Source organism: Gracilinanus agilis, chromosome 4 (genome assembly GCF_016433145.1).
Source record: "Gracilinanus agilis isolate LMUSP501 chromosome 4, AgileGrace, whole genome shotgun sequence".
NCBI lineage: Eukaryota > Metazoa > Chordata > Mammalia > Didelphimorphia > Didelphidae > Gracilinanus > Gracilinanus agilis.
Window position 1 is genome coordinate 143,666,698 of NC_058133.1, and position 25,430 is coordinate 143,692,127.

The following is a 25,430-nucleotide window of genomic DNA, read 5'->3' on the forward strand; positions in this document are numbered from 1 at the left end:
TCAATAATGTGGAAATAGGTCTTGATCGATGACACATGTTAAAACCATTTTGTGTCAGCTATGGGGGTTAAAGGAGGTGGAGGCGAGAGTAAGAACATGAATCATGTAACCATGGAAATTTTTTCTAAAAAAAAAAAAGATAATTGGCATTGGTTGGAGGGAAAATTTCCAAGGATGAAAACATCCAGGAAATACAGGTATATTATTATTTATTACAATTTCAATGATTACAATGATTTCATTTCTTCCAAGGAATGGCTCTATAGTGATCTAATGAAGTAATGACAATAAAAGTTATTGTTTGACCAAAAAAAAAAAGGAATTTCAGTGATATTGCATAATTAAGTCTTGCTGTTCAAAAGGAGGTTTATAAGAAAATAAATGGCTCATAAGGAATGGTTGAACAGAGAATCTTGAAAACAGTGTAATCTATTTAACTTCTGCTTATGAACCCCCATTTTCTCTAGTTTGATAGAATTAATCACATGATATCATCTCAATTAAAAAAAGATATATACTTAAATGGCAAGGTATATGTCAAGAAATACAAACCAAGCATCAAATGTTCATGTCATCCATTTTTCAAATGACAATTTTTTAAATATTAGGAAATGGAAATTGTGAGTGCTCTTGACTCCACTTACCGTGTTATTTTTATCAGCTTGGCACTTTAAGCTACTAAAACGGGAAAAATGAGCCTACGAATCTTTTTTCTGCTTAATTCTCCATGCTTAATTCTCCATGTGTCACAGCAACCTAGAAGATGGTGAAAGAGTGTTAGTGACTTGCCCAGCAATTGAATCCGGGAGCTTCAGAATATGAAAGGCACTTTGTTTTAAACACCAGCTCTGGGAATCACTGACATCTCCTAAGAGTGGTCAGAAGGGTTAGCTAGCCATTTCTTCCCAACATTCTTCCCTAAAGTCAACAAAATAGAACAAAGTCACATTCCCTCTGCAACTCTTGAAGATATTAGGATTTTGAAGATATATTTGTCTCTTCTGCCCCATGAGAATTAAATATACCATCATCAGGGCAGTTACATGGTGCAGTGGATAGAGTGCTTTGACACTGCTGATTATATCTCATTTTAGGTACTCTCTCTTCTCTAGTTTTCATGATACTAATCTTTCCTAGTTCTCCTTCTGCTTATCAGAATATTCCATCTCAATTTTCTTTTCTGTATCATCATTTATGTCATACCCACTCCTGGGCATTCCCCAAAGCTCAGTCCTAGGCTCTCTTTTCTCTGTGAACAATCTCAGTTGTTGGTCTCATAAATTGCCTTGGCTTCAATTGTTATTTATATGCAGATGATTCCAAAATCTATATTCCCTAGTCTCTTTCTTGAGCTCTATTTATGTTTCACAACCTTTCTTTTGGACATCTTAAATTGATTTTCAACAAGCATGTACCGTGGGCTTGGCATGATAATAAGTAACATGAATTATTCTGAGGTAAAATAAAAGGGGCATTGTGCTCTAAAGGAAAGAGCTTGGAACTGGGAATCAAAAGCCCTAGATATAGGCTTTTGTACTGGCTATCTGTGTGACCTTCGGCAATTCTCTAAACTTCTTTGGGCCACACTTTACTCATCTGTAAAATGATATATTAGGACTAGATAATGCCCAAGTCACTTTATAGCAACAAAGTTCTTGTGGGTTGAAATATGTAGAAATAGTCCTCTCTCCTCTCCAATCAAAAAAAAATTTCATGATATCCTAATGAAAATAAGTATTTAGTAATTCACCCTTCCTTTTTCTCTTCTCCACTGGTTTTCTTACCCCCAAAACTGACTTCCTCATTGTTATCCATTGACTGTCATTAGCTATGCTAAATCCTGAAAACTGGCATGGGATAGCCTATGCTCCCCTATTGCCCATACAAATTTCTATCTTTCTTTCTACTGGATATATACTTGTACAATGCACTGGTAGGTGCTTTATTTTGATAAATTTGCCAGTATAATAGATTATTTGTTATTTTGCATACAGGTTCTTATCAATGAGAAGACAAATAAAACTTGATAAAATCCATGTCTTTAAGTTCATTGCATCTTTATGATCAATCATTGTCACTGGCAATCAGAACAAGATTCTTTGAAATAGACTAATATTTTATATCAACACATCTCAGTCAGACAACTAAGGTTAACTATGTTTGAATGAATTGTGCTAATTTCTTTTTTCTGAGATGGATTCTCTCTGATTGTAGTACTAGAGATTAAAATTCTTTGAATTTTGTGAGGAATGCACTTGCTTTTCCTTTATGCTAAAGGAAATGCTTGGTTTCCCCCCAGGTGGCTTCTGGACAATTGCCTGCCATATTTCTCCAGACTTAGCATTGTTTACCTTATATGAGGTCCAAATGGAAACCTGGATACTGTAAATCATAAAATTCAAAATCCATTGAGAAAAGAAGTAGTAGTCATGAAAACAAGCAAATAACTAAAGTCACTAACTTTACTAGTAAAATACAAAGTATAGGAGAGAATTTTATAAGCAATTGCAGACCATGACCATATCCAAAAGATCAGTAGCAGGTGACCCAAGTGACAATGGAGAGATGGTGAACATAAGCAGATTGTAACTGATGACTAGAGTGAGCCAATGAAGAATCAAAAGTAATGAAAATTTGAAAAACAAAAGTTCTGTACAGGCACCCACAAAAAGACCAAGATGTGGTGGGTGCTCTGAGGAATGCTTATGGGAGTGTATGAACAAGCATTACATAGAATGAGAAGGCATGGCTAGGTTGCAATACATAACTGTGGAGGATCTAATCTCATACTGATGAAAAGGAGGACAAAAGTTGATAGTTTCACTTTGTCTGTCTCAAAAGGAGAAGACGTATGAAAATTTGTGGGTGTCTGTCCGGAGTTTAGAAGAGGTCAGAATTGAATATAGAGCTATAAGCATTGTTAATAGCTAGAGCATTAGGGGTGAATTATATTACCAGGGGAGACAGTTCTGGAGAAAAGGAGGCCAACATCAAATACTTAGGAATTACTTAACAGAGTGTTATGAGAAGCCTATGAAGGAGGTATGGGAGTGATTAGGAATTTAGGAAGGGAATTCAGAATGTTTGATTTCTTTAAAGCAAAAGGAGGATAGAGTATCCAGTCGGGGAGAGTTGGTCAATAATATCGAAAGTCTCAGAAAAGTTAAAAAAAGATGAAGAATGAAAAATACCATTTGATTTTTCTATTTATTAATTGGTTATTGTTGACTTTAGAGAAAGCAGTTTCAGTAGGATGGGGATAGAAGTCAGATGACAAGAAAGGGATTGAGTAGAAAGTGGATAGTGAGGAAATGAAGGCATCAAATATTAGACATTCTATTTTTCTAAGGTTTATTAATAAAGCTGAATTTGGGAGACCTGAGCATGTTTGTAGGCATATGGAAGTATCCAGTCAAGAGGAAATTTTCTGGAGACGGAGGGTGATTGAGTAGTCCTAGAGTATGGAAGGAGGCTATATAATAACATAATACATATATTATGTATATATATAATATAGTAAGGCTACATTAAAAAAACAAGTTAGATTTAGAGGGTTAGAGAATATCTCTTCTCCCTACAAAGTGAGACTCTTTTTTTGTTTCAAGAACTTAGATGATTTCTTCTTTTTGGGTTAGAATAAAACAAAGTCACTTAATGACTACACTTTTTATAAAGCAGGAGGTACACGCATCAACTCATCACTGTATTTCACATATACCCCTCTGCCTTACAAACTTTCAAGTTTTACTAATAAGTGTGTCTTCAGATGGTGCATGATAACATGGCAGCAACAGTGTTCAGTTTCAGTGTTAAGAACCTGAATGTGTGAACTAATGTCTAGACTCTGGATGTATCGAACAAAGATTTGGTAGTTAACCTCAGGAGCTATTGCAAGCCAAAATTTGGGGATATTGTGGGGCTGAGAAGAAAATGATCTGGGTCTTTTGGGAATCTAGGGCATCATTGTGACTCAGGTTCCTTAGAAATCTCCTTGAGATCCAGGATTATATTTTTCCTTTCTATGTATCTTCAGTGTTTAGCACAGTACCTGGCAATAGTAGTCACTTTATGTTTACTGATTGACTGAGAAAGTTAGTGTGAGCAAGCCTGTGGATGTAACGTCTGTCTGTCCCATTTTTTCTATCTGAAAACAGTGTTAAGGGTTACTGATACTGAGAACACCACCTCCCTTTTTGAGGAGTAATGATGTGATAAAATCTTTTTGGGCAGTCATAGAAGATAATGCATCTCAAGTACTTGGTACTTCTATGGTAAGAGGCATTCAGTAGATATAGCTTCAAGTAAAGGACTATAGATGATTCCAGAGCTAGTATTCTTTCTCCTATTCCATACTGCTTTTTTTCATGAATGGTTCAATAATATTCCACAAAGTGAAAGTATTTTGCACTTGACAGAGGGAAATTAATTTATTTCCATAGAATTAGTCTTTGCATATGCATATATATCCATATATATGGAATTTCTTTAGCAAACTCAATTGGCATAAATCCAAATGAGAAAACTCTTTGTTTCAATGCTACTTTTCATTTTATACTGTTGGACAATTTACATAGGATCCCCTTCTTGAGATAGTATTGAAAGGAATTTGAAAATTATATTATTTTTATTTTTCTGCTTCTTATACAAATTGTGAATGGTAATTTTCACCACAATGATGACTATTTTGAACATAGCACCAAATGTTCCTGGCATTGGAACCTAACTATCATCCATTAGAGAGGCAATAATGACATTTTCAGAAAAAAAAGGATACAATAGGATACAGTCAAATTTGGGCCAGACACTGAGGGCTGATTATTAAAATTGGACTGCACTCTGAGACAGATGGAGTTTTAGAATTTTCTGGCCAAAAGGTAGAGCCTGTGTTTAATGACCAGGTTCAGTGCAACATCCTGTTGTCTCACTTCCTCCAATAAGCTGCATTTAAATAATTAAATACAATTAAACAAGTGTATATTAAATGCTCCATATGTGCATGTAGTAAATAAAAGTCAAGAAATGTAAGATGCCCCATTTTTATAGGGGCAATTTGTATTCTAGTTAAGCTACTAAAACATTTCTTCTCTGTGCTCTTGAACAGGTGTTCCCCACACCTAAAATTCTTTCTTTCCTCACCTCCACATCTTAAAATCCTCAGTTTTCTTCAAGGCTCAACTCAAATACTAACTTGTGCATGAAACTTTTCCTGATCCTCCCATATACTGGTGCCTTCCTTGCCAAAAATTCTTGCCTTGTTGAATATATATGTGTGTGTGTGTGTGTGTGTGTGTGTGTGTGTGTGTGTGTGTGTGTGTGTGTATTATATATATACTTTGTCTCCTCTGATAGAATGTAAACTTCTTGAGGGCAAGGACTCTAATTTTGATCTTGGTATCCCCAGCACTTAGCATATGGCATATACTAGAAATTCTTGCTGGTTGACACCCACACAAATTAAACAGTTAAAAATAATAAAAAAAATTATATGTTTAAGTGAAAAGTAACTAGTACAAGGAATACAGGAATTAGAGAAGGAGATCAACATGGGTTGACATAATTGAGGAAGACTTTATAGAGTCGGTAGAATTTATTAGGAACTAATTGGAAGGAGAGACAAGATTTGGACAGTTGGGAGCTAGAAGTCAGTTATTACAGATTAGAGAAAACCACATGAGCAGAACACTGAAGTATGTTTGCAGCGTAGTGAGAAACCTGGCCTCACTTTCACGAGGGTGACCACTAGAGAGGAATGATTGACCACAGCAAATCAGAAAGCCCTCCCTGAGCTGCTATACCAGGCAGCTAGATCTACCTCAGGACAGGTAGGAAATAAGAAAATGGCATAAGCAACTTGTTCTAAAAGCAGATACTGGTCGCAATTTATGAAGGTGTCCTTTTGATCAGTGGAATTCAGTTCAACCCACACTGAGGAAGGAGTCAATTTTGTGTAAAGGAAAAAGCACTTGAATTTAAATACATTAAATATATTGGGAAGCATTTTACTCACAAAACCTCTAGAAGGTAAATAGTGGCAGAATTATCATACAAAAATATACATAAATAATTCACCTGTGATAGATAAAAAAGAAAATCAGGCGTGGTATTTCAATGACCTGACCGAAGTCAGGTAGCTAGTAAACAAAGCTGAAATTCAGAAGACTAAGTCCCGAACTATAAAAATGGGAGGCCATTGAATTTCTCAGGTGGAACGGACCCCTCTGAGCCTGGACAAATCATACTTGAAAAAGATTCATCTCTACAATATACCTTTGCTTGGAAGACCTGTGAGAAAATGGGGCATACAAAGATACAGAAAATGTGTGCCATGCTCTGAGGTGTCTTACAATTTAGCAGGGAAACTACAACCAGCACATAAATAACAAATGCAAAGCTGAATGTGATAAAGCCATACAAAGTACTATAAGACATCTGAGGAGAGACCACATAGGAAATGCTAGTTAATTTGTTGTGGTACTCTTCATGCTTGATGGCAAACTAATTTACTCATTTATAAGATGAGAATATTGGAGTTGACTATCTTTAAGGTTCTTTGGTTTAAAAGAAAATTAATTTTAGGTCCTATGATTCTGTTTCCAGACTGACAGATTTCTAAAGGTTTCATAGTGAACATAGCATTTTATTTAAATCTTAGAGAATAGGGGGCAGTTGGGTAGCTCAGTGGATTGAGAGCCAGGCCTAGAGATGGGAGGTCCTAGGTTCAAATCTGGTCTCAGACACTTCCCAGCCGTGTGACCCTGGGCAAGTCACTTGACCCCCATTGCCTACCCTTACCGCTCTTCTGTCTTGGAGCCAATACACAGTATTGCCTCCAAGATGGAAGGTAAGGGTTTAAAAAGAAACCTTAGAGAATGGATAGGGTTTCAACAGATGGGAATGGGAAAAGGACTTGCATTTCAGTGATCAGGGTGGTGGGAGCAAAGAAAGAGATGTGGGAAAGGGTAAGGCAAGTCTGTAAGGTAATCTGGCATGGCAGTAGCATAAAGTAGGTGAAGAGGAATAAGGCTTGAAAGGTAGATTGGAACCAGATTACTATGGACCTTAAATATCAGACTTAAGAGTTTGGAATTTAATTGTTTTTGAAGGTGGGGCAGGGGCTAGGATATGATCAGAGCTGACCTTTAGCAATTTAAAAAGCTTAATTTAAATTTATTATGTACTCTAGAAGCAACCTGCCATAGCAGATAGTGAGACTGCCTGAAAGTCAGAAAGCTTACATTGGGTGTGTGAATGAGGGCAAGTTACTTGGTCTTTCAGTGTGCCAGGCAGCTCTTTAAGACTTTGCAGAGCAGACATCAGACTGCTTTGGTATAGGGAACAGGATAATCCCCTTTTCTCTGTCTCCACCCCACCCCACCCCACACACACATAGGTTGAATTTAATTTTGCACTTCAATTCAATTTATAGCTAATTAATTTTCTTCTGTGTACCAAATACTGTGCAAAGTATTGGAGATTAAAGAAAAGAGCATTTTTTATACCTTAAGACTATTAAGTTATTTTAGTTGTTTATATATAGTAGGCCATCTTTTTAATGCACATAGTTTAAAATATACGTATTAATCATTTTCACCTCATTTGTAAAACTAAATGATCTAAATTTATAAACTAAATATATTTCTTTTGTCCAATTTTACCAGTCCATTAATTTCCTTTTGTACAAATCTGTTTATAGTTCACTGCAAACCAATGAGGTTATTTAAATGGGCTTCTATGTCCTTAGGGTATTGAGGGTGATTGATTTATTTTGTTCAAGATTCTGAGCTTGAGAACACTAAGTGTCTCTTGAGAATCTTCTTTAGGTTAGCCTAAAGGATAGGTGAAAACATCCAAAGGATTATTCACTTACCATATTGAATCAAAGACAGATCTTGAAGATGTTCACCGTATCTTTAGGTTATATTTAAAGACTGGGCAGCAGCAGCTTCTGATTTTTCTCCTCTTACTTCTGAATGATTGGGAAGAATGCTGAAGTCAGATTAACCGCTGGAGCGAGACTTCTTCTTAGACTTCTCCTTCGAGACTGAAAAATAAGATACATTGGTTAGTATCTAAAACTGCAAAGGCAGATATTAGGAATGTTGGAGGCCATTTTGAACTTTGATATTTTCACAAATTAAAATCTCTCCTGGAAGAAAATAGACTTTTCTTTCCTTATCTATGTTCTTCTAGTAGAAAGCATTCTCTAAATTGGAGATGAGGTGTTTTTTTTTTTTTTTATCTAGAGTTATTGACTGAGTTATTGACTGACAGAAGAAAGAAAATCAACCATATCACTATATTTGCCTAATTTACCTATTATATCACCCTTTATGTCTAAGTTATATACCCATTTTGACCACATCTTGGTATAGGGCATGAGATATTGATCTATAACTACCACCAGAATGATTAACTTAAATCAAAACATTTATTTCTGGAAAATCAAATAACATACTATTTCCTTTGGCTCTGTACATATACTTTGCCATTCTGCACACTCTAGGAAAGTGGTTATAAGGGCCAACTATGAAGCACCTGACCTTGATTTGTAGAACCATAAAATCTTGGAGATGAAATGGTTCTTGCAGAACACTAGTATAATCCCTTCATTTTAAAGTGGAAAAAACTGAGGCCCAGATAATGGGAAGTATCTTGCCCAGAGCTACTTAGGTAATTAGTGATACAGCTGGGATGTTGTATCTGTCATATTGACAATTATGTGTTGTTAATTTTGGATCTCTGATTTGTTTCCCCTGACATCTAACAAAGTTCTAGATCTCTTCCTTGTCATCAATATTTAACTCAGTGAACATAATTTATTTTTTTTCTTTATAATTTATTTTTAATAGATGCCTAATAAAAATATAAGCAGGAAATCAGATCTAATTAATGCTTCAATTCATTCTTATAATGGATTTTAAGTAGAAATAAATTTTGTGTAGAGGAAGACATAAGACCGAATAGATAAATGAAGCTCCGTCAGAATGCTGATACACTGGCCAGAAGATCCCTACTACATCTAAATTACCTATTACTTTGCATTATTTACTCAGACAATCAAGAATAGACCATAGTAAATTCACTGGGCTTGCTTCCGCTATCAGATGGTCTTCCCCCTACCCAAATTATTGGCAGAGCCTCTTTGAATTACCCATATTCTCATTAATTCCATGACTTTATTAAATAATGTTTTTGACTTAATGGGGTTTTTGCTGACTTAAAATTCTAACATTACCATTATAATTTACACAATAACATAAATATTTATGCTTTACCTCTGGTGGCATACATAGTTCAGAATCCTAGTCCAGAATTAATATTTCTTTTGTATAATTCAAGTTTTATTCAGTGTTACCATGACTGAGGCATATTTTAGCATTATCTTTTCATGTCATAGAATAGGAACAATGAATTAGAGAATTGGATGGGACCTTACATATTAATAAGAAATATAAAGTTGAAAGAGAAGTAAATGCTCATCTAATCCACTCAACTCACTGAAAAAAATGAGAGAGCAGAGAGGCCAAGGACACATATAATTAGGATATTTGGAGACTAGAACTTGGGTTTTTTGATTTGGTTCAGAGTTGGTTTTTTCCACTGTGATGTCCTGTCTCATTAAGGCCAGTTTATGTATATACAGAGCAAGCAGTCAAGACTTTAAGAGGCCAGGTCCTAGGTGGCTGTCAGGCTTAGAGATCAGAGGTCCTGTATTATAATCTGGCCTCAGACACTTTGAAGCTGTGTGATTCTGGGCAAGTCACTTAACCTCAATTGCGTTTCCCTTATCACTCAGAATTCTGCCTTGGAATCAATATTTAGTATCAATTCTAAGACAGAAGGTAAGGATTTTAAAAAAAACAACCCTTTAAGTTTGTGACTTAAAGTGACTTGTCCAAGGTCATATATCTAATTAAATCATCCTTTGCTTAAAAAAATCTTATTCTTTTCATGTTTTCAGTTTGATGCCATGGGAAGAAGGATTACAAAAATAATTATTGGTTCATATCTTCTCCCTCTAGCAACTTTTGATCAAGGAGACTGGGTTAAACCAAACTAGATGCATGTTATCAAGTTTGGTTAAGCCCCTCTAAATTGACTAATAGTGGGTACTATTGAGATTGTGGAATCATTGGACTTAAGAGCTGGGAGGAGCCATAGCATTATTTTTGTCCAATCAGTCTTCCCCTGAATTCTGCTGGTAAGGAAATAGAGTATTAGAGATGTGGGTCATTTGCCACGAGTCATATAAGTTATAAGTAGTAGATCTAATATCTCAGCCCAGGTCTGCTGAATCCAAAATGTAGTACTTTTTCTACTCCATTATACTATAAGTAAAAACTCCAACTTTGCAAATCAGCTGAAATTATTGACCCATGTGTAGATACAATTGCCACAGAAAAACATCCTGGGAAATGTAGCTAGGACAATATGAATAGAAAAAAATAACCCTCCAAGTAGAGGTTATGCAGTCTCTCAGAATTATCATCTAGGATTGCCTGGTTTCCTTTCTTTAAAAAAAAAACCATTCTTTTTCCAGTTAAATGTAACATTTTCCAGTTACAACAATTTTTGACATTTTAGAATTCAGGTTTTCTCTCTTCCTCTCCTCACCCCCTCTCCAAGGTAGTAGATAGTCTGATATGTTATATCTTTACTTTCATCTAATAAATATTTCCATATTTTCATGAAAGAAAATACATATCATGCATATAATACATACAATAACAATGAGGAAATATAATAGAAGATGGCATGTTTTGATCTGCACTTAGACTCCAACAATTCCTTCTTTGGCTGTGGAAAGCATTTTTTCAGATTGCCTGGTTTTCTAAACAAGCAAGTGAACTATGAGGCAGAAAGTAATAGAAAACACATTTTCATTACTGTATTAAGATAACTTTTTGTCTTCACTTTATCTCTGTCTGCCTGGCTCCCAATCTCTATCTCATTGACTTAAACACACGTTCATTCAGTATTAGAATCTAAGGTATACAGAGATAGGATGGGATATTTCAGGTACAATATGTTCTAGTTGAAAAGGAGAAAATGGAAAAGATTCCAAATAAAAATAAGTAGTAGAACATTCTGAAAAGCAGTTTAGAACTATGCCTCTAAAGTTATTAAACTGCATCCCTTTTGACCCAGCAATGCTACTACTGAGTCTATACTTCAAAGATATTAGAGGGAAAGGACCCACATATACAAAATTATTTATAGTAGCACATTTTGTGGTTGCAAACAATTGGAAAATGAGGATTTGCTCGTCAATTGGGAATTGATTAAGTTATGGCATAGATATGTCGTAGAATACTTTTGTGCTGTAGGAAATGATAATGGATATGGTTTTAGGAAAAACCTTGGAAGCCTTTTGTGAACTGATACAAAATGAAGTGAGCAGAACTGGGAGAACAATGTATACAATATAAAAACAACCTTGAAAGACTTAGGAACTCTGATCAACACAATGGAACCAACTATAGATCCAGTAGATCCATGATGAGCCTTGCTTTCTACTTCCAGATGGGGAGGTCATAAGCACTCAGATTATAATATATAAACATACAAACATGTACATATATATGTACATATATTATGGCTAATGTGCAAATTTGTTTTGCTTAACTATGCATGTGTATCTATAGCTATATCTATGTGCATGGAGTGGAATCTTGAGGGTCTCTATACTCCAAAGTCACTCTAATGAGCAGAAAGGAGATTTGATAAGATGCTGGCAGAAAAATGTGACCTTTATTAAAGAAAGGGAGAGAAAGAGAGAAATCATGAATAAATTAGGTAAACATAGAATGGAATACCTGTCAGATCTATGAGAAAGGAAAGAATTTAGGACCAAGCAAGAGACAGAGAAAATTATAAAATGTAAAATGAATAATTTTAAATTAAAAAGGTTTTATACAAACAAAATCAATGCAACCAAAATTAGAAGGGAAACAACAAACCGGGGGAAAATTTTATAACAAAATTCTCTGAGAAAGCTCTAATTTCCCGAATATATAAAGAACTAAGTCAAATGTACAAGAAATCAAACCATTCCCCAATTGAAAAATGGTCAAAGGATATGAATAGGTAGTTTTCAGTTGAAGAAATAAAAACTATTAATAGTCACATGAAAAATATCCAAAATCCCTCCTGATTAGAGAAATGCAAATCAAACCAACTCTAAGGTACTACCTCATACCTAGAAGATTGGCCAATGTGACAGTAAAGGAAAATAATAAATGTTGGAGGGGATTTTGCAAAATTGAGACACTAATACATTGTTGGTGGAATTGTGAATTGATCCAACCATTCTGGAAGGGAATTTAGAATTATGCCCAAAGGCCTTTAAAAGAATACCCTCTGATCCAGCAATACTACTACTAGGTTTATACCCCAAAGAGATGATAAGGAAAAATATTTGTACAAAAATATTCATAGCCACGCTCTTTGTGGTGGCAAAAAATTGGAAAATTAGGGGATGTTCTTTGATTGGGGAATGGCTGAACAAATTGTGGTATCTGATGTGATGGGATACTATTGTGCAATAAGAGATGATAAACTGTTTGATTTCCATATGAGCTGGAAAGACCTCTAGGAACAAATTGAGCAAAACCAGGAGAACATTGTAGTCAGAGACTGAAACATTATGGGAAGATCATATGTAATCGACTTTGCTACTGATAGCAATGCAACAATCCAGGACAATCCCAAGGTATTTATGAGAAAGAAATCTATCCACATCAAGAGAAAGAACTATTGGGATAGAAATGCAGAAGGAAAACATTTGATTAATCACTAGTTGATATGGGTAAAGGATGTATGTTTTTGGTTTTTAAAAGATTACTTTATTACAAAAATGAGTAATATGCAAATAGGTATTGAGTGATATAATACATGGTATAACCTAGTGCAGTGATGGCCAAACTTTTTAAAGAGGGGGCCAAAGGAAAGGAAATGCTCATCTGTCAGTCTGTTTCTAAGGCAACTCTTTCAAAGTTTCATTGTATTGTATCCTACTCATTGTATTCGTTGGATTAGGAATAATGTCATGTGACCAGATAGAACATTACAGGGGGCTGCATCTGGCCCGTGGCCTGTAGTTTGTCCATCACCGACCTAGTGGAATTGCTTGTTGGCTCTGGGAAAGGGAAGGGAAAAGGGGAAGGAAAGAACATGAATCATGGTACCATGGAAAAACACTTAAAGAAAACAAAATTAAAAAAAGGAAGAGGGAGATTTCTCTACTCTTTATAAGGAGAGATTGGTGTCTCTCTTCTCAAGGGCACCTAACTTCCACTAATTTTCTATAGGAAGTTGCCAATCTAAGATTCCGTATACTAGCTAATATATACTGGAGAATAATGCATAATTTCAACCCACACATATTTAAAAGGTTTTGTTTGTTTATTGTTTCCTTAATGTGTATGGGAGGTGGAGGTAGGAGAGAGAGAATTGGAAAATGAAAATAAAAATAAATCTAGATTTAAAAGAATATATTAAAAAATCAACAGAACTACATCAAAGAATTCCTATAACTTAAACTTACTTGTAAATGCTGAACACGACCTCCCTTCTTTTTCCCTTGGAAATTTTCTGAAGATTCCTTATGCGCATCTGCACCAATTAGGGGAAGGAATCTCAGACTTGTGGGGCTTGGAACCTGAAAAATAAAAATGAATAGTTAATATGATACTAGACTTCCTGACTAGTGCTCCTGACTTCTAACTGGTTTATACAACCTTTCTCCCTTCTAAGTGCATGTTGGAATCTCCTGTGGTGTACTGAATTTATCTCTTTCCTCTGGATTATGTATCTAAAACTGAACTCCCTCTTAGTCCCAATTGTCCATGGTATCATTCCTTTTTGTGGGCTCTTTTCAAATAGCTGATCATACCAGTCCCTAGATCTAGGATGTCTCCTAATGGCCAACTTGTAGCTACCTTGCTAAGACCGTTTATAGTTTTTTGCCTTCTATTATGATTATGGATATTTGCTTTATAGACTTAAAAGTCTTATCTAAATGTTATATTCTCCTCCTCCCCTCTCCCCCACTCCGTACTTCCAACCTATGTCTAGCATAGTGCTCTGCACCTAGTAGGTATTAAATAAGTGTAGTTGATTGATAGAGCTTTGGAAAGATGCTGAAAGAAGTTACCTAGAATCAATACTTTGATATTTGATCCATTTATTGTGTACTAAAAAAGACCTTTGATGATGATAATGATTTTAAGGGAGGAAAGTGCTACCCTATGAATAAAAGTCTAGTAAATTGTGGAGAAATGCCACTAATTGGGAAGTGTAATGCCACATGATTAAGGAAAACACACTGCAGTTATAGGTCAAGGCTTTCTTCATAGTAACATGTGTAGTGTGCTTCCTACATTGTGTCTTTCTTGACTTATGTAGAGTATGAAGGTTTCTTGAACAGAGGTGACTTTTCTCTACCTCTTTTCCATGAACCATTTTTAAATGGTAGTAAATATACCAAATAGTAGTCTCCTTCTGGAGATTCTTGAAAAATGTTACTTAGATCCCTTATGAATTCCTAATACAACGTTGGGGGCTACCTATCTGGGAACTATTCAGTGAAGTTGTTGATCAGGACTTCTTATTTGTTTTTGGTGGAGAGAAGGACAGCAATTATCCAGAGAAGATGAATAAGTAACATGATCTCTGAATATGGCAGGGTGGGTACAATATTCCTAGGCTTTAAAAGTGTGTACATGTGAGTGTGGTAGTTGGGAAGGAAGGCAGTAGTCTCCATTCTGTGCCTTCCAGCTTAGGCTTGTGATAGGACTGAAGATATAAAATTTTGTTTCCTGGGAATATAGCAAATTTGCAAATTAACTTGATTAAACAAAATGACACATCAAATTTTATGCCTATTAAAATTTTAAGCTAACTAAAGATGTTCAAGATTGAGGGTCAAGAATGATGGATGTTCAAAACTAGGTGCTGGGCTCCTTTAAGATTATGGTTTCAGAACACTTTCTCATGTGCTTATATTGATACTTTTCTTTATCTGAAAATTGCCTATTCATGTCTCTTGCTCATTTATCAATTGGGAATGGCTCGATTTTTTATACAATAGAGAAATGCAAATCAAAACAACTCTGAGGTACCACCTCATACCTAGCAGATTGGCTAAAATGAAAGAAGGGGAGAGTAATGAATGCTGGAGGGGATGTGGCAAAATTGGGACATTAATGCATTGCTGGTGGAGTTGTGAACTGATCCAACCATTCTGGATGGCAATTTGGAACTGTGCTCAAAGGGCTATAAAAGAATGCCTGCCCTTTGATCCAGCTATACTATTGTTGGGTTTGTACCCCAAAGAGATCATAGATAAACAGACTTGTACGAAAATATGTATAGCTGTGCTTTTTGTGGTGGCAAAAAACTGGAAAACGAAGGGATGCCCTTCAATTGGGGAATGGCTGAACAAATTGTGGTATATGTTGGTGATGGAATACTATTGTTCTCAAAGGAATAATAAACTGGAGGAATTCCATGTGAACTGGAAAGACCTCCAGGAATTGATGCAGAGTGAAAGGAGCAGAGCCAGAAGAACATTGTACACAGAGACCAATATACTGTGTTAAAATAGAATGTAATGGACTTCTGTACTAGCAGCAATGCAATGACCCAGGACAATTCTGAGGGATTTATGGAAAAGAATGCTACCCACATTCAGAGGAAGAACTACAGGAGTGGAAACAGAAGAAAAACAACTGCTTGAACACATGGGTTGAGGTGGACATGATTGGGGATGTAGACTCGAATCAACCACACCAATGCAACTATCAACAATTTGGAAATAGGTCTTGATCAATGACACATATTAAAACCAGTGGAAATACGCATCAGCCATGGTGGGGGTGGGGGGAGCTCAGGGGGTGAAGGGGAAAGTAAGAGCATGAATTATGTAACCATGTTAACTTTTCTAAAAAATAAATATTAATAAATGTTTTAAAAAAATTATGGTTTCAGGCTTCAAAATTTTCCTCAGGCATGAACAATTCTTTCTGCCAGGCCGTACCATTCTCCTCTACTTTAGGAACATTTTTTTTTTGGTGGAAAGGACAAGAGGGTATTGCATATTGATAGGAACCTTAGCTATGCCAATAATTGTAGGTGATAACCAATGGTTATTACTGGGGTGGATTCTCACTTGATATTTATTCCAAGGGACCCAATTCATCCACAGAAAGCAACAATTACATACTTCTGATCTGGGAGATATAGGAAGCACTGCCAAAGTGTCAGAAGTAGAAACAGCAAACTACATTATGTGTTTATGATATTATGACTTGTGAAATATTTTTATATTCATTATCTATCCATGTATATTTTAATTCTCAAATTAAGCTGGTGGTAAAGCCTGGATAAGGATGAAACATGGTGACCCAGTCACAGATGACTGGAAGAGTTCTATAGACTCTTTTTACAAAGTATGGCTATCCCTTGAGATAATATGAATAAAATGGATGAATTCTCTGAAAAGCTAGTATTATGTGCAGAGCTTTTGATTTTGTTCTGTTTGGAAAGTATAATCTCCGATTAGGCATGTGATTATGAAGTTGATGGCATGGTCATGGATTTGATGGGCTATCAAGGTCTTTATTGAACTAGGGATTTCCTTGAAATAGTAAAGGAACTTCATCTGTCACCGATACAGGTTAACACCATTTCTGTAACTTGCAGTCTTAGAGTTACCTGGAACACTAAGAAGTTAAATGATTTACCCAGAGTGACATAGATAAGATATATTGGAGATGAAACTTGAAACCAGGTCCAAGGCTTAACTATCTTTCCCATTTACCTTAATTGCATCTTTTTTTTTTTTTAATTTTAAACCTTTAACTTCTGTGTATTGTCTTATAGGTGAAAGAGTGGTAAGGGTAGGCAATGGGGGTCAAGTGACTTGCCCAGGGTCACAGAGCTGGGAAGTGTCCGAGGCCGGATTTGAACCTAGGACCTCCCGTCTCTAGGCCTGGCTCTCAATCCACTGAGCTACCCAGCTGCCCCTACCTTAATTGCATCTTAACGACTTCCTTAAGCACTGAGAATATCATGAAAATACTATACTGGCTAGGTAGTTGAGGTTCAATTGTTGGTAGAATAATCTTTCAGGTCTTGGCATAAAAGCTTGAGTTGCTGAATTCTTAAGGAAATATATAGATTATTTAAGGTTAGTAACCTTCAGTACAACCTGAGTTTAGCTAGGGACATTCTCTCACTAAATGAAAGCAAGGTTTATTGTTATCAGAAACTTATAGATAAATGAGTAGCTTAAAGTAGGGGGAGTCTGAGGATTGTGGAGTTTAAATAAAACTTCAAGAATGTGTGTTCTGATTGTTGGTGTTATGTGTGGGCTGATAGAAGAATGATGGTCTCACTGGATGTCTCATTACTTTGGAGCTTGACTAGGAGTGAAAGGCAGGGTCACAACTTTGTCTACCATACTTTCTAGGTTCCTCCTCATTGGATAGAGTAGTTCTTTTGAGGATAAGGCAATGAATGGTTTTCAAAGAGTGTGCTATGAGTTTTGCTAGATAAACCACAAATTATATAGAATTCACACTGGCAAGTACATGTATGTATGTGACACCTCCAGCTTTCCCAGAGGGTGTTACAATTCCTCCTAGCAAAGAATAATACTGCCCTATAAATAAGATGAATTTGAATATGATTTATTTGAGGACAGTAACTATTTTTACTTTCTTTGAATCCTCATTGCTTAGCATTTTATCTTATAAGCACTTAATCGCTGTCTGTTGACTGGCTTACTAATTGTGGCTTGATGCATTCAACACAATCTGAACAGAAGCATTTTGGGACTTCACAAGTCACGGGGAATTACTCTTCTAACTTAGACTCTGTCGTGAATCTTCTCCATCATAGCTGTGAATATCTTTGGCAAGCATACATCTTTTATTTCTTGCCTGATGTTTATTATTAGAAAGTAATTGAGCAGGGTTTATTTCTACTGTTACATCTTTCAAAGGATCTTGAATAAAGATCTCATATGTTATTTGGTAAATAATAAGAAAGGTTGACTGGCCTACCATCTGTACAGCAATTCCTTTTCCTCTAACTTTTCTACTCTTGCTTACTAATTGCCGTCCACAGGCAATGTGTCTTTACGATTATTTTCCACCTTAATGTAGTTATTTCTAATTTAGGACAGCATTCTCTTAAAATCCCGTGAATAAATCTTTCTCATTCAGTCCTCTGCCAATCCCTGCTGCATAACTTTCCTCTAGCAATCTCTTCCAGAAATAGTGCATTTTGTCTGTCAATATTTTCCTCAAACCTACAAACTGCCATTCTCAGGTGGTCTGTTCTACCTATACTGCTTCAGCTGGGATCATAAGCTTCATTTCAAGTAGTCTAGTACATGGAATTGTGAATGCTTTTTTTGGAGAACTAGTAAAGTGTAGTATACTGACTGGGCTGGAGTAGTAGTACAGACATAACTGAAAGCCTTAGAGGTAAAGTCAATGGAACATTATGGGACTATGTCAAATTCAGAGTTGAGCTGTTACTACAGCATTTGTTGGCGGGGGGGTGAGGGGGCATGGAGAAGAGAAGATCTGGAGCAGTAATGCTGACAAAGAAAATCCAAAAATTATCCTGAGAGAAATTTTATCTAGGGCCTAACAAAAGGAAATTAATGACTGTCTGGATCAGGGTTCAAAAGAACTTGCAATGATCAATATGCAGATGATCAACAATTATCCAATTGTTCAGTCACTTAGTTACTGTTCACTGTCAGCTCTTAAGTAAATTAAGTATTTGGCATCTGTGGCAGCCACTCAACTTGTACAGAAAGTTTAAAGATGGGCATAGCATTTGAGAGGCAGGACTTTATATCTGATTGGATGTGGAAGACAATAGTAAGGAAGGAATAAAAGGTGAATTTAAAGATGAATGAGAGAAATTGATAGTGTCATTAACTGAAATGAGGGAATCAAGAAAAAGATCCATTTTTGGAGTATTTTAATAAAGAAGTCACAAAAGAGAGAGTAGAGAAAGAGGGAAAGTAATCTGAGAATAAAATCCTTAGGAATAGTAACATTTAGGCAGAAGAGGAAGAGGGGCTATGGAAAGAGACTGAAGAAATTGCAGACAAGAAGGAAGAAAAAGAGAGAAAGAACAATGTTGTGCTAGGTAAGGATAGAGAGCATGCAGAATGAGAGAATAATTAACAATGTGAAATGCTACATAGAGGGAAAGGAGTATAAAAACTAAGAGATATTCATTGAATATGGATTTTGGATATTGTGTACAATGTCATTGTGACTTTGAGAAAATAATTTCAGTTGAAATACAGGAATTAGATTATGAGATGGAGTGAGAAGTAAATAGATGGAGAGGAATTCTGTAAACTATTCCTTTGAGAAAGGAACCTTGACAAGAAAACAGTTTAGGGACATCTTCAGAATAAAGGAACTTGAGAATAGTTGTAGGCAGAAGGGATGGGTATCAGTGAAGAGAGAGAGAATAACACATAGTCTAGGATGCAGTGGTTTTGAAATGTTTCATATGAATTACTTTTATATTCCCAATGAAACTGCATACTTACTGAGGACAGGAATGTTTGACACTTTTTTGTATTATCAATAGCATTCAGCTGAGTGGGCAAATAGTATATATTCAATAAATATATGTAAACTGATTAATTATTTGATGAGTTCCATTTTGAAATCATGGGAAAATTTGACTCTACTATGCAAAAAAGTAAAGCAGCTTGAATTTACCCTGTATATAGGTAGAGAACCAAATATAATTCCAGCTTCTCTGTTTCCTGTACTGGTACTTTCCAAAACAGTTTTTCTAATCTGTAAAACAAAAGAGTAATTGAGCATGTGTATGTTCCATAGAAAGGTCACATTTAATTAATATTTCTCAATGGTGATGACTATAATGGTAGACCCCCATATGGAATAGTGCTGAACAAGTATACATAGGATTCAAAAGGAAATGAGTTACACAAGTAGCAAAAATTTAGAGATAGAGCATGACCTCTGATGAATGCTAATGAGGTCAAAATGAAATGAATATAATCTTAATTTAATAACCAAACTCTTTTGCTCTGATTGTCATGCTGAAGAAGTCATAGAATCAAAATCTAGAGCAGAAAAGGACTTCCAGGTTCATTTAGCCCCAAATCTTCATTTTCAGATGAGGAAATTTTCAGATGAAGTTCAAAGAATTTAAGTGATTTGCCCAAGATTCCACAGATAATAAGTATCAGAAATGGGACTCATGCCCAAGTCCTCTGAATCCAGAGAAAATGCTTCTTCAAACTTTGCCCAGTTAGGACAGAGAGGGCTCAGCAAGCATTTATTCTCTCTAAGACTTTCTGAATCACTTAATCTCAACTATAAGACTTTTAACCCTGTCCCCTTTAATAAGAGAGAACATAAGTGGTATGAATAGTAGGGAAAATCATTGTTGGCTAATGAAAGTTCATGTTAAATCTTGGCAAAATGCCAAAAGCTCCTTGAAGTTCCAGGAGATGTTAAAAGTTGAAATGGTGTGAATAACACATACCTTTCTCTCTACTATTTTCATGTGCAAAAAAGACAAGTTTGTGACTGAGAGAAAAAAAGGCTTTTGCATCTTGCTTTTCTTCTTAACACATGTATACTTCTAGGAAAGCAAAAATAAAGGGGTAGAAAAGAGGAAAATTACCTTAGGAGAAGCAAGGGCTTTGAAAAATTTAAATTCTTGATTAACCTCGAAGGGTTTGGGAGTTGGCCGTCTGAATAGTAAGGAGAATGAACTCATGTTCTTCCATCTGAATAAAAAGATATAAAGAAAAACAAAAGTATTAGCAGTTAATTATGCTAAAGTGCATCTCAGCAATAAAGTCTCAATTCTGATATCTTGGCATCCTTCTCCTTCCTGATACCTCAATATCCCCTTTCTTGCTTCTCAAGTTCTCTAATTTAGCCTCAGCCAAGTCTTCAGGAATTTACTGCTGACTCCACCCCATACTCCACTGAACTTCATAAAATCATTGAATCTCAGAGTTGGAAAGAACCTCTGAATTTGGTCCAGCTCCTTCCTAGAACAGGAAATGGTCCTTTTTTCCCCATCCCTACTACTAGCGAAAACACAAACCCATCTTTTTTAGGCCGAAACATACCAATTGTACCACATGAAGTCTTGATTCCTATGATTACCAGTGCCACTGCCCAAAGAAAATAACATGGTTTCCATAACCAATTTACATATATTAGCATATGGTAAAAAGGCTGGATAGAGGATTTGGGAAAACCACTGGTCCATGGGCTGTGACTGACCCTTGGCTTACTTTCATTTGGCTCATAGCAAGTTTCCTAAAATGAAATGTTGAGAGCAATTTTTTCTTCCCATACAGCCTTTCATCCTACTTTAAAAATTCAATGGAGAATGTACAATATGACTTTTAAACACCTTTAGTGGTAAAATAATAAAAAAATAGCTTTAAGGCTTTCCCCTCTGAGCCAGTTACAAAGTAGTAGTAGTAATAACAACAAATGGAATTCAGTATCCTGGCAGGTGGGGGAAAATCTCAAAGATCTTTTTTTTGGTTATTCAGTTTTAGAAAAGGAAAATGAGAAAAGATAGATACTTTTTTTTTTGGTTAGAAAAAAAATCAAAATGTAGAGAGCCAGTGAACTTGGAAAAATATAATTATGGCTAACACATATCAAAAGCAAGGCTATGCAGGAGGGAATAAGCATGATTATTCAGATGACAGTGGAGAGATTATTCCATCTGGAATCAGAAATCTGGAGTTGGAGAATATTGAGAGAAAAAGTTGGATAAGCATATTAAAACTATATCATGAAGGCCAGACATATAAATAACAATTTTAGTAATTGAAATAAATAGCACAATGAATGATAGTATAAAAATTAATAAAAATGAATCAAGTTAGGTGGGAGGGAAGATCCTGGGACATCACCCCAAAAGAAGAGAGGTCTCAGGATACTCGTTCTATGGGAGAACAGATGCTAGGATGCTGCTAGTGAGACTATCACTTGAGGTAAGATTAGTATATGTTATGACTGTATAGAAGGAGATCTCATTTGGAAGTAGAAATTTGTTAGTTTTCTCTTTTAATTAATTATTCTTGCTAAGTAGGTTCTAAATTCCATTTTTTCAATCTCTAAAGCATGTATATATTACCAGAATGTAAATATAAGACATTCCAAAATGCATACTCTATAAAAATCATTCTTAAATTATCCTTTGCATCTTTTCAACTTATGCGCCTTGAGACAAAACTCACATTCCACCCCACGTCTTTTGGTTACAGCTCTGAAGGAGTCAAAAAAGTTCAAATCTTAACCTAAAGGCAACAGAGGGGCATCAGCATATTTAACACAAGAAAGTGAAATGGTTGCATATTAAGGATATTGGTGGTGTGTAGAATGAAATGAAGGGATGAGATGAAGGACAATTCAAAGGGTATTGAAATGATGTAGGTATAATATTCTGAACTACAGTGGCTTTGAGAAGAAAGGATACATATGTGTTTATATGCACTTATATGTGTGATATGTGATATATCAAAGAGAGAACCTTTTAAAAATAAAACACTCTTAAAACTAGTTCATATAGTTTGTGAATAAAAATTAATATTATCTTACTTTTCACGGTCAAATATTAGGGGATATTCATATCCCTGTTTCTTTTCTATGTATTTACTTTCTTCTTTTATTTCTACAGGGTGTTCGTTGACATCACAAGGCAAGATGAAATCAGTAACCTGACTTAGGTTAAATGTCCTGCGCTGTCCAAAGTAGCCACAGTAATGTCCATTACGGGCATGCCAAACCCTAGAGGAAGTGGAGAGAAAAAAAATTGTGACCATTTAAAAACTTTTTTATTCATCCTTCAGGCTTTTCAAATTCATTTATCTCCTAGATAATTCTCATCCCATATAATACTATGAGACAATTCACATAGAGCATATAATACTTGTGAACAGAACTTTAGGACTACACTGCATTATTTATTTTATTTAGAAAAGGAGGCATCAAAGGGAGAAAAATGCTTAAGTAATTTTTCACAAATGATGTGCAGAGCCAAGCAAGGGTGACTAGGACCTAGGACTACCAAAGATACATATATCTGCTAAATCAAACCTCCAAAAACAAAATTCTTATGTTGCCTTTTAAGTATTGGCACTAGGAGAAAGGTTTGGAAACTTTATTCTCAATTGACCTAAGGATATAAAGAAGACCCAGTATCTTGGACATGTTGTTTAGGACCTCATGTGATTACTTTATCTCTCTGTGTGAAGGTAGTGATCATCAACAAACATTTTTTACACACCTATTGTGTTCCAGACACTTCTGGGCACTGGGGATACAGAGAAAAAACAAACCAGTCCATTCCCTCTAAGTATATTCCATTATATAATTATACTCATTTTCAGTTATTGGTCTCTGGAAAAAAATGATAATAGTGGATCATTTGGTGATGGATATATTTTATCATCAACTTGTCTGTGGTTTTCTTCTACACAAGATAATTAAAGGGAATCCCTAGTAGAAATATATATGTATATATATATATGCATATATATACATACATATGACATTTGAGGGACTTTTACTTTATTTCCTTATCTCACTTCAAAGACCCAAAGGGGAGCAGAATAGATCCACCTATCATAGGTCCAGCTTGGGAGGTCATAGTTAGAATAAGAATTTGATCCAAACCAGGATCCCTAGGCTGGCAGATGCTAACCACAAGAGAATGTAAATAACAACCCCCAAATTAAACTTTGAGGATAAATACCAGCCTGCTCTGTCCTTGAGAATTATAAGCCCCCAAATCTAGATTGTCTGTATTCACCTAATATAGAATCAGAAGACCTGGGTTTGAATTTTTGTTCTGTCAAGCACTAATCTTGTAACTTTGGATAGATCATTCCACTCCTCTAAGACTATCTGCAGTATCATTGTTGTAAAGCATAAATGAAATAACGTGTGAAAAGCAATTTATAGACTAAATGAGATATTGTATGTAAATCTATTATCGTTTTTAAAAGTCTAATAGCATGAAAACCTGCATAACTTTAGGGATAAGTAACAATCTTCAGTTTGTTGGACCAGTTGCTGATGTATATTATCCAGGCTCTGCTGCTGTTCTCATTACACTTAGAGTTCTCCAAGGTACTGAACCTTCTTTCTTGATTCCCTTAAACCTTAATTTCCTGAGCTTTAGCTGTACTAGACTTCAGTACTACTAAACATTTGCCTTCTGATTGACTTCCTAGTTCTGGTTCAAACCTAGCCTTCAACCACAATTACTCCATGCAAAAGGTCTATATATGTTTGTTTTATAAGATTTGAAAGTGATGACATTTAGAAATAAATACCTTAGGAAGGTATCATCTTTGTTGTGAAAAGATGTGTTTGGGAAGGGTGGTTAGCAATTTGAAGTAGTAATTCTGAAGTTAGCAAGATAGATTTTAAAAGTCAGTGATAAAAATAATTAATATGTTTGCTGAAAAGTTGTTAAAATGGGGTGGAGTACAGAGTTGAGGGGCCAGAGCTGTGAATAACATTTTTCGTGTATGTTATAACGTTATATTTTGAATATTCCTTGTAGTCAACTAGAATGCTAAATCAGTCCTGTTATTCTGCTCCCAAATAGCAACAAATCTGGTAATCACAGCTCTGATCACAGCCTACTCATGTTAACTCTTCTCTTATCATTTGCTTCTTTATACAAATCATATATCCATGGTATTCCTTAGTTTTATAGCCATTTCTCTCAGTCGTTTTCCTTGTTAAGGTTCTAAACTTTCTTGCTTTTGTCTGTTGTAGGATCATTTAAGGCACTTGAGGATTTAGCAAATAATTCTAAACTTAACATGGTATCATTTGGACCATAAGATTATGAGACTAGTTTTTCCTTTACCTCTATCTGCTTAATAATCAGGGAGCTCTATCATAAATCTCCTTTTGGTAGATGTCTTAAGCATTCACATACCTTATAGACCCATCAACCGAGGCGGAGATTACCACTTGCTTGTCCTCTATATAGAGAATGTCAACAACTCTCAAACTATGTCCACGCCATGCAACCAGCTGCTTAAATTTCTAAGTAACAATAACAAAATGAATTCTGTAACAAAAATATGATAATTCAACAAATACTTATTTATAGTTATATAGACTTTAAGGTATGCAAGGCATTTTCCTCATAACAACTTTGTGAGGCAGGTAACATAGTTATTAATATGCCCAATTTTACATTTAATGCACTAAGAGCTTCAATACATTTCAATAGTCATCATACAGCTACTAAGAATTTGATGTAGGATTTAACCCTATATTTCCTGACTTTAGGTGTAACATTTGCTATTATACTATTATGACTCTTATACATGTTCAAGGCATGATAATAAGAAATAA

The 25,430-nt window shown here is 35.4% G+C and overlaps 1 protein-coding gene across 1 annotated transcript in view; it reads right to left on the reverse strand.

The window, feature by feature from the left end:
• Window positions 1–7,960: 7,960 nt before the first annotated feature.
• Window positions 7,961–25,430, reverse strand: part of WDR64 (WD repeat domain 64) — a 214,702-nt gene continuing 197,232 nt past the window's right edge. The window contains exons 23-28 of the mRNA XM_044674508.1: window positions 25,006–25,115; window positions 22,650–22,838; window positions 20,701–20,806; window positions 19,764–19,844; window positions 13,547–13,660; window positions 7,961–8,041 (exon numbers count right to left, since the gene is read on the reverse strand). Coding sequence (XP_044530443.1) covers window positions 7,961–8,041; window positions 13,547–13,660; window positions 19,764–19,844; window positions 20,701–20,806; window positions 22,650–22,838; window positions 25,006–25,115 — 681 coding nt within the window. The remainder of the gene's footprint in view (window positions 8,042–13,546; window positions 13,661–19,763; window positions 19,845–20,700; window positions 20,807–22,649; window positions 22,839–25,005; window positions 25,116–25,430) is intronic.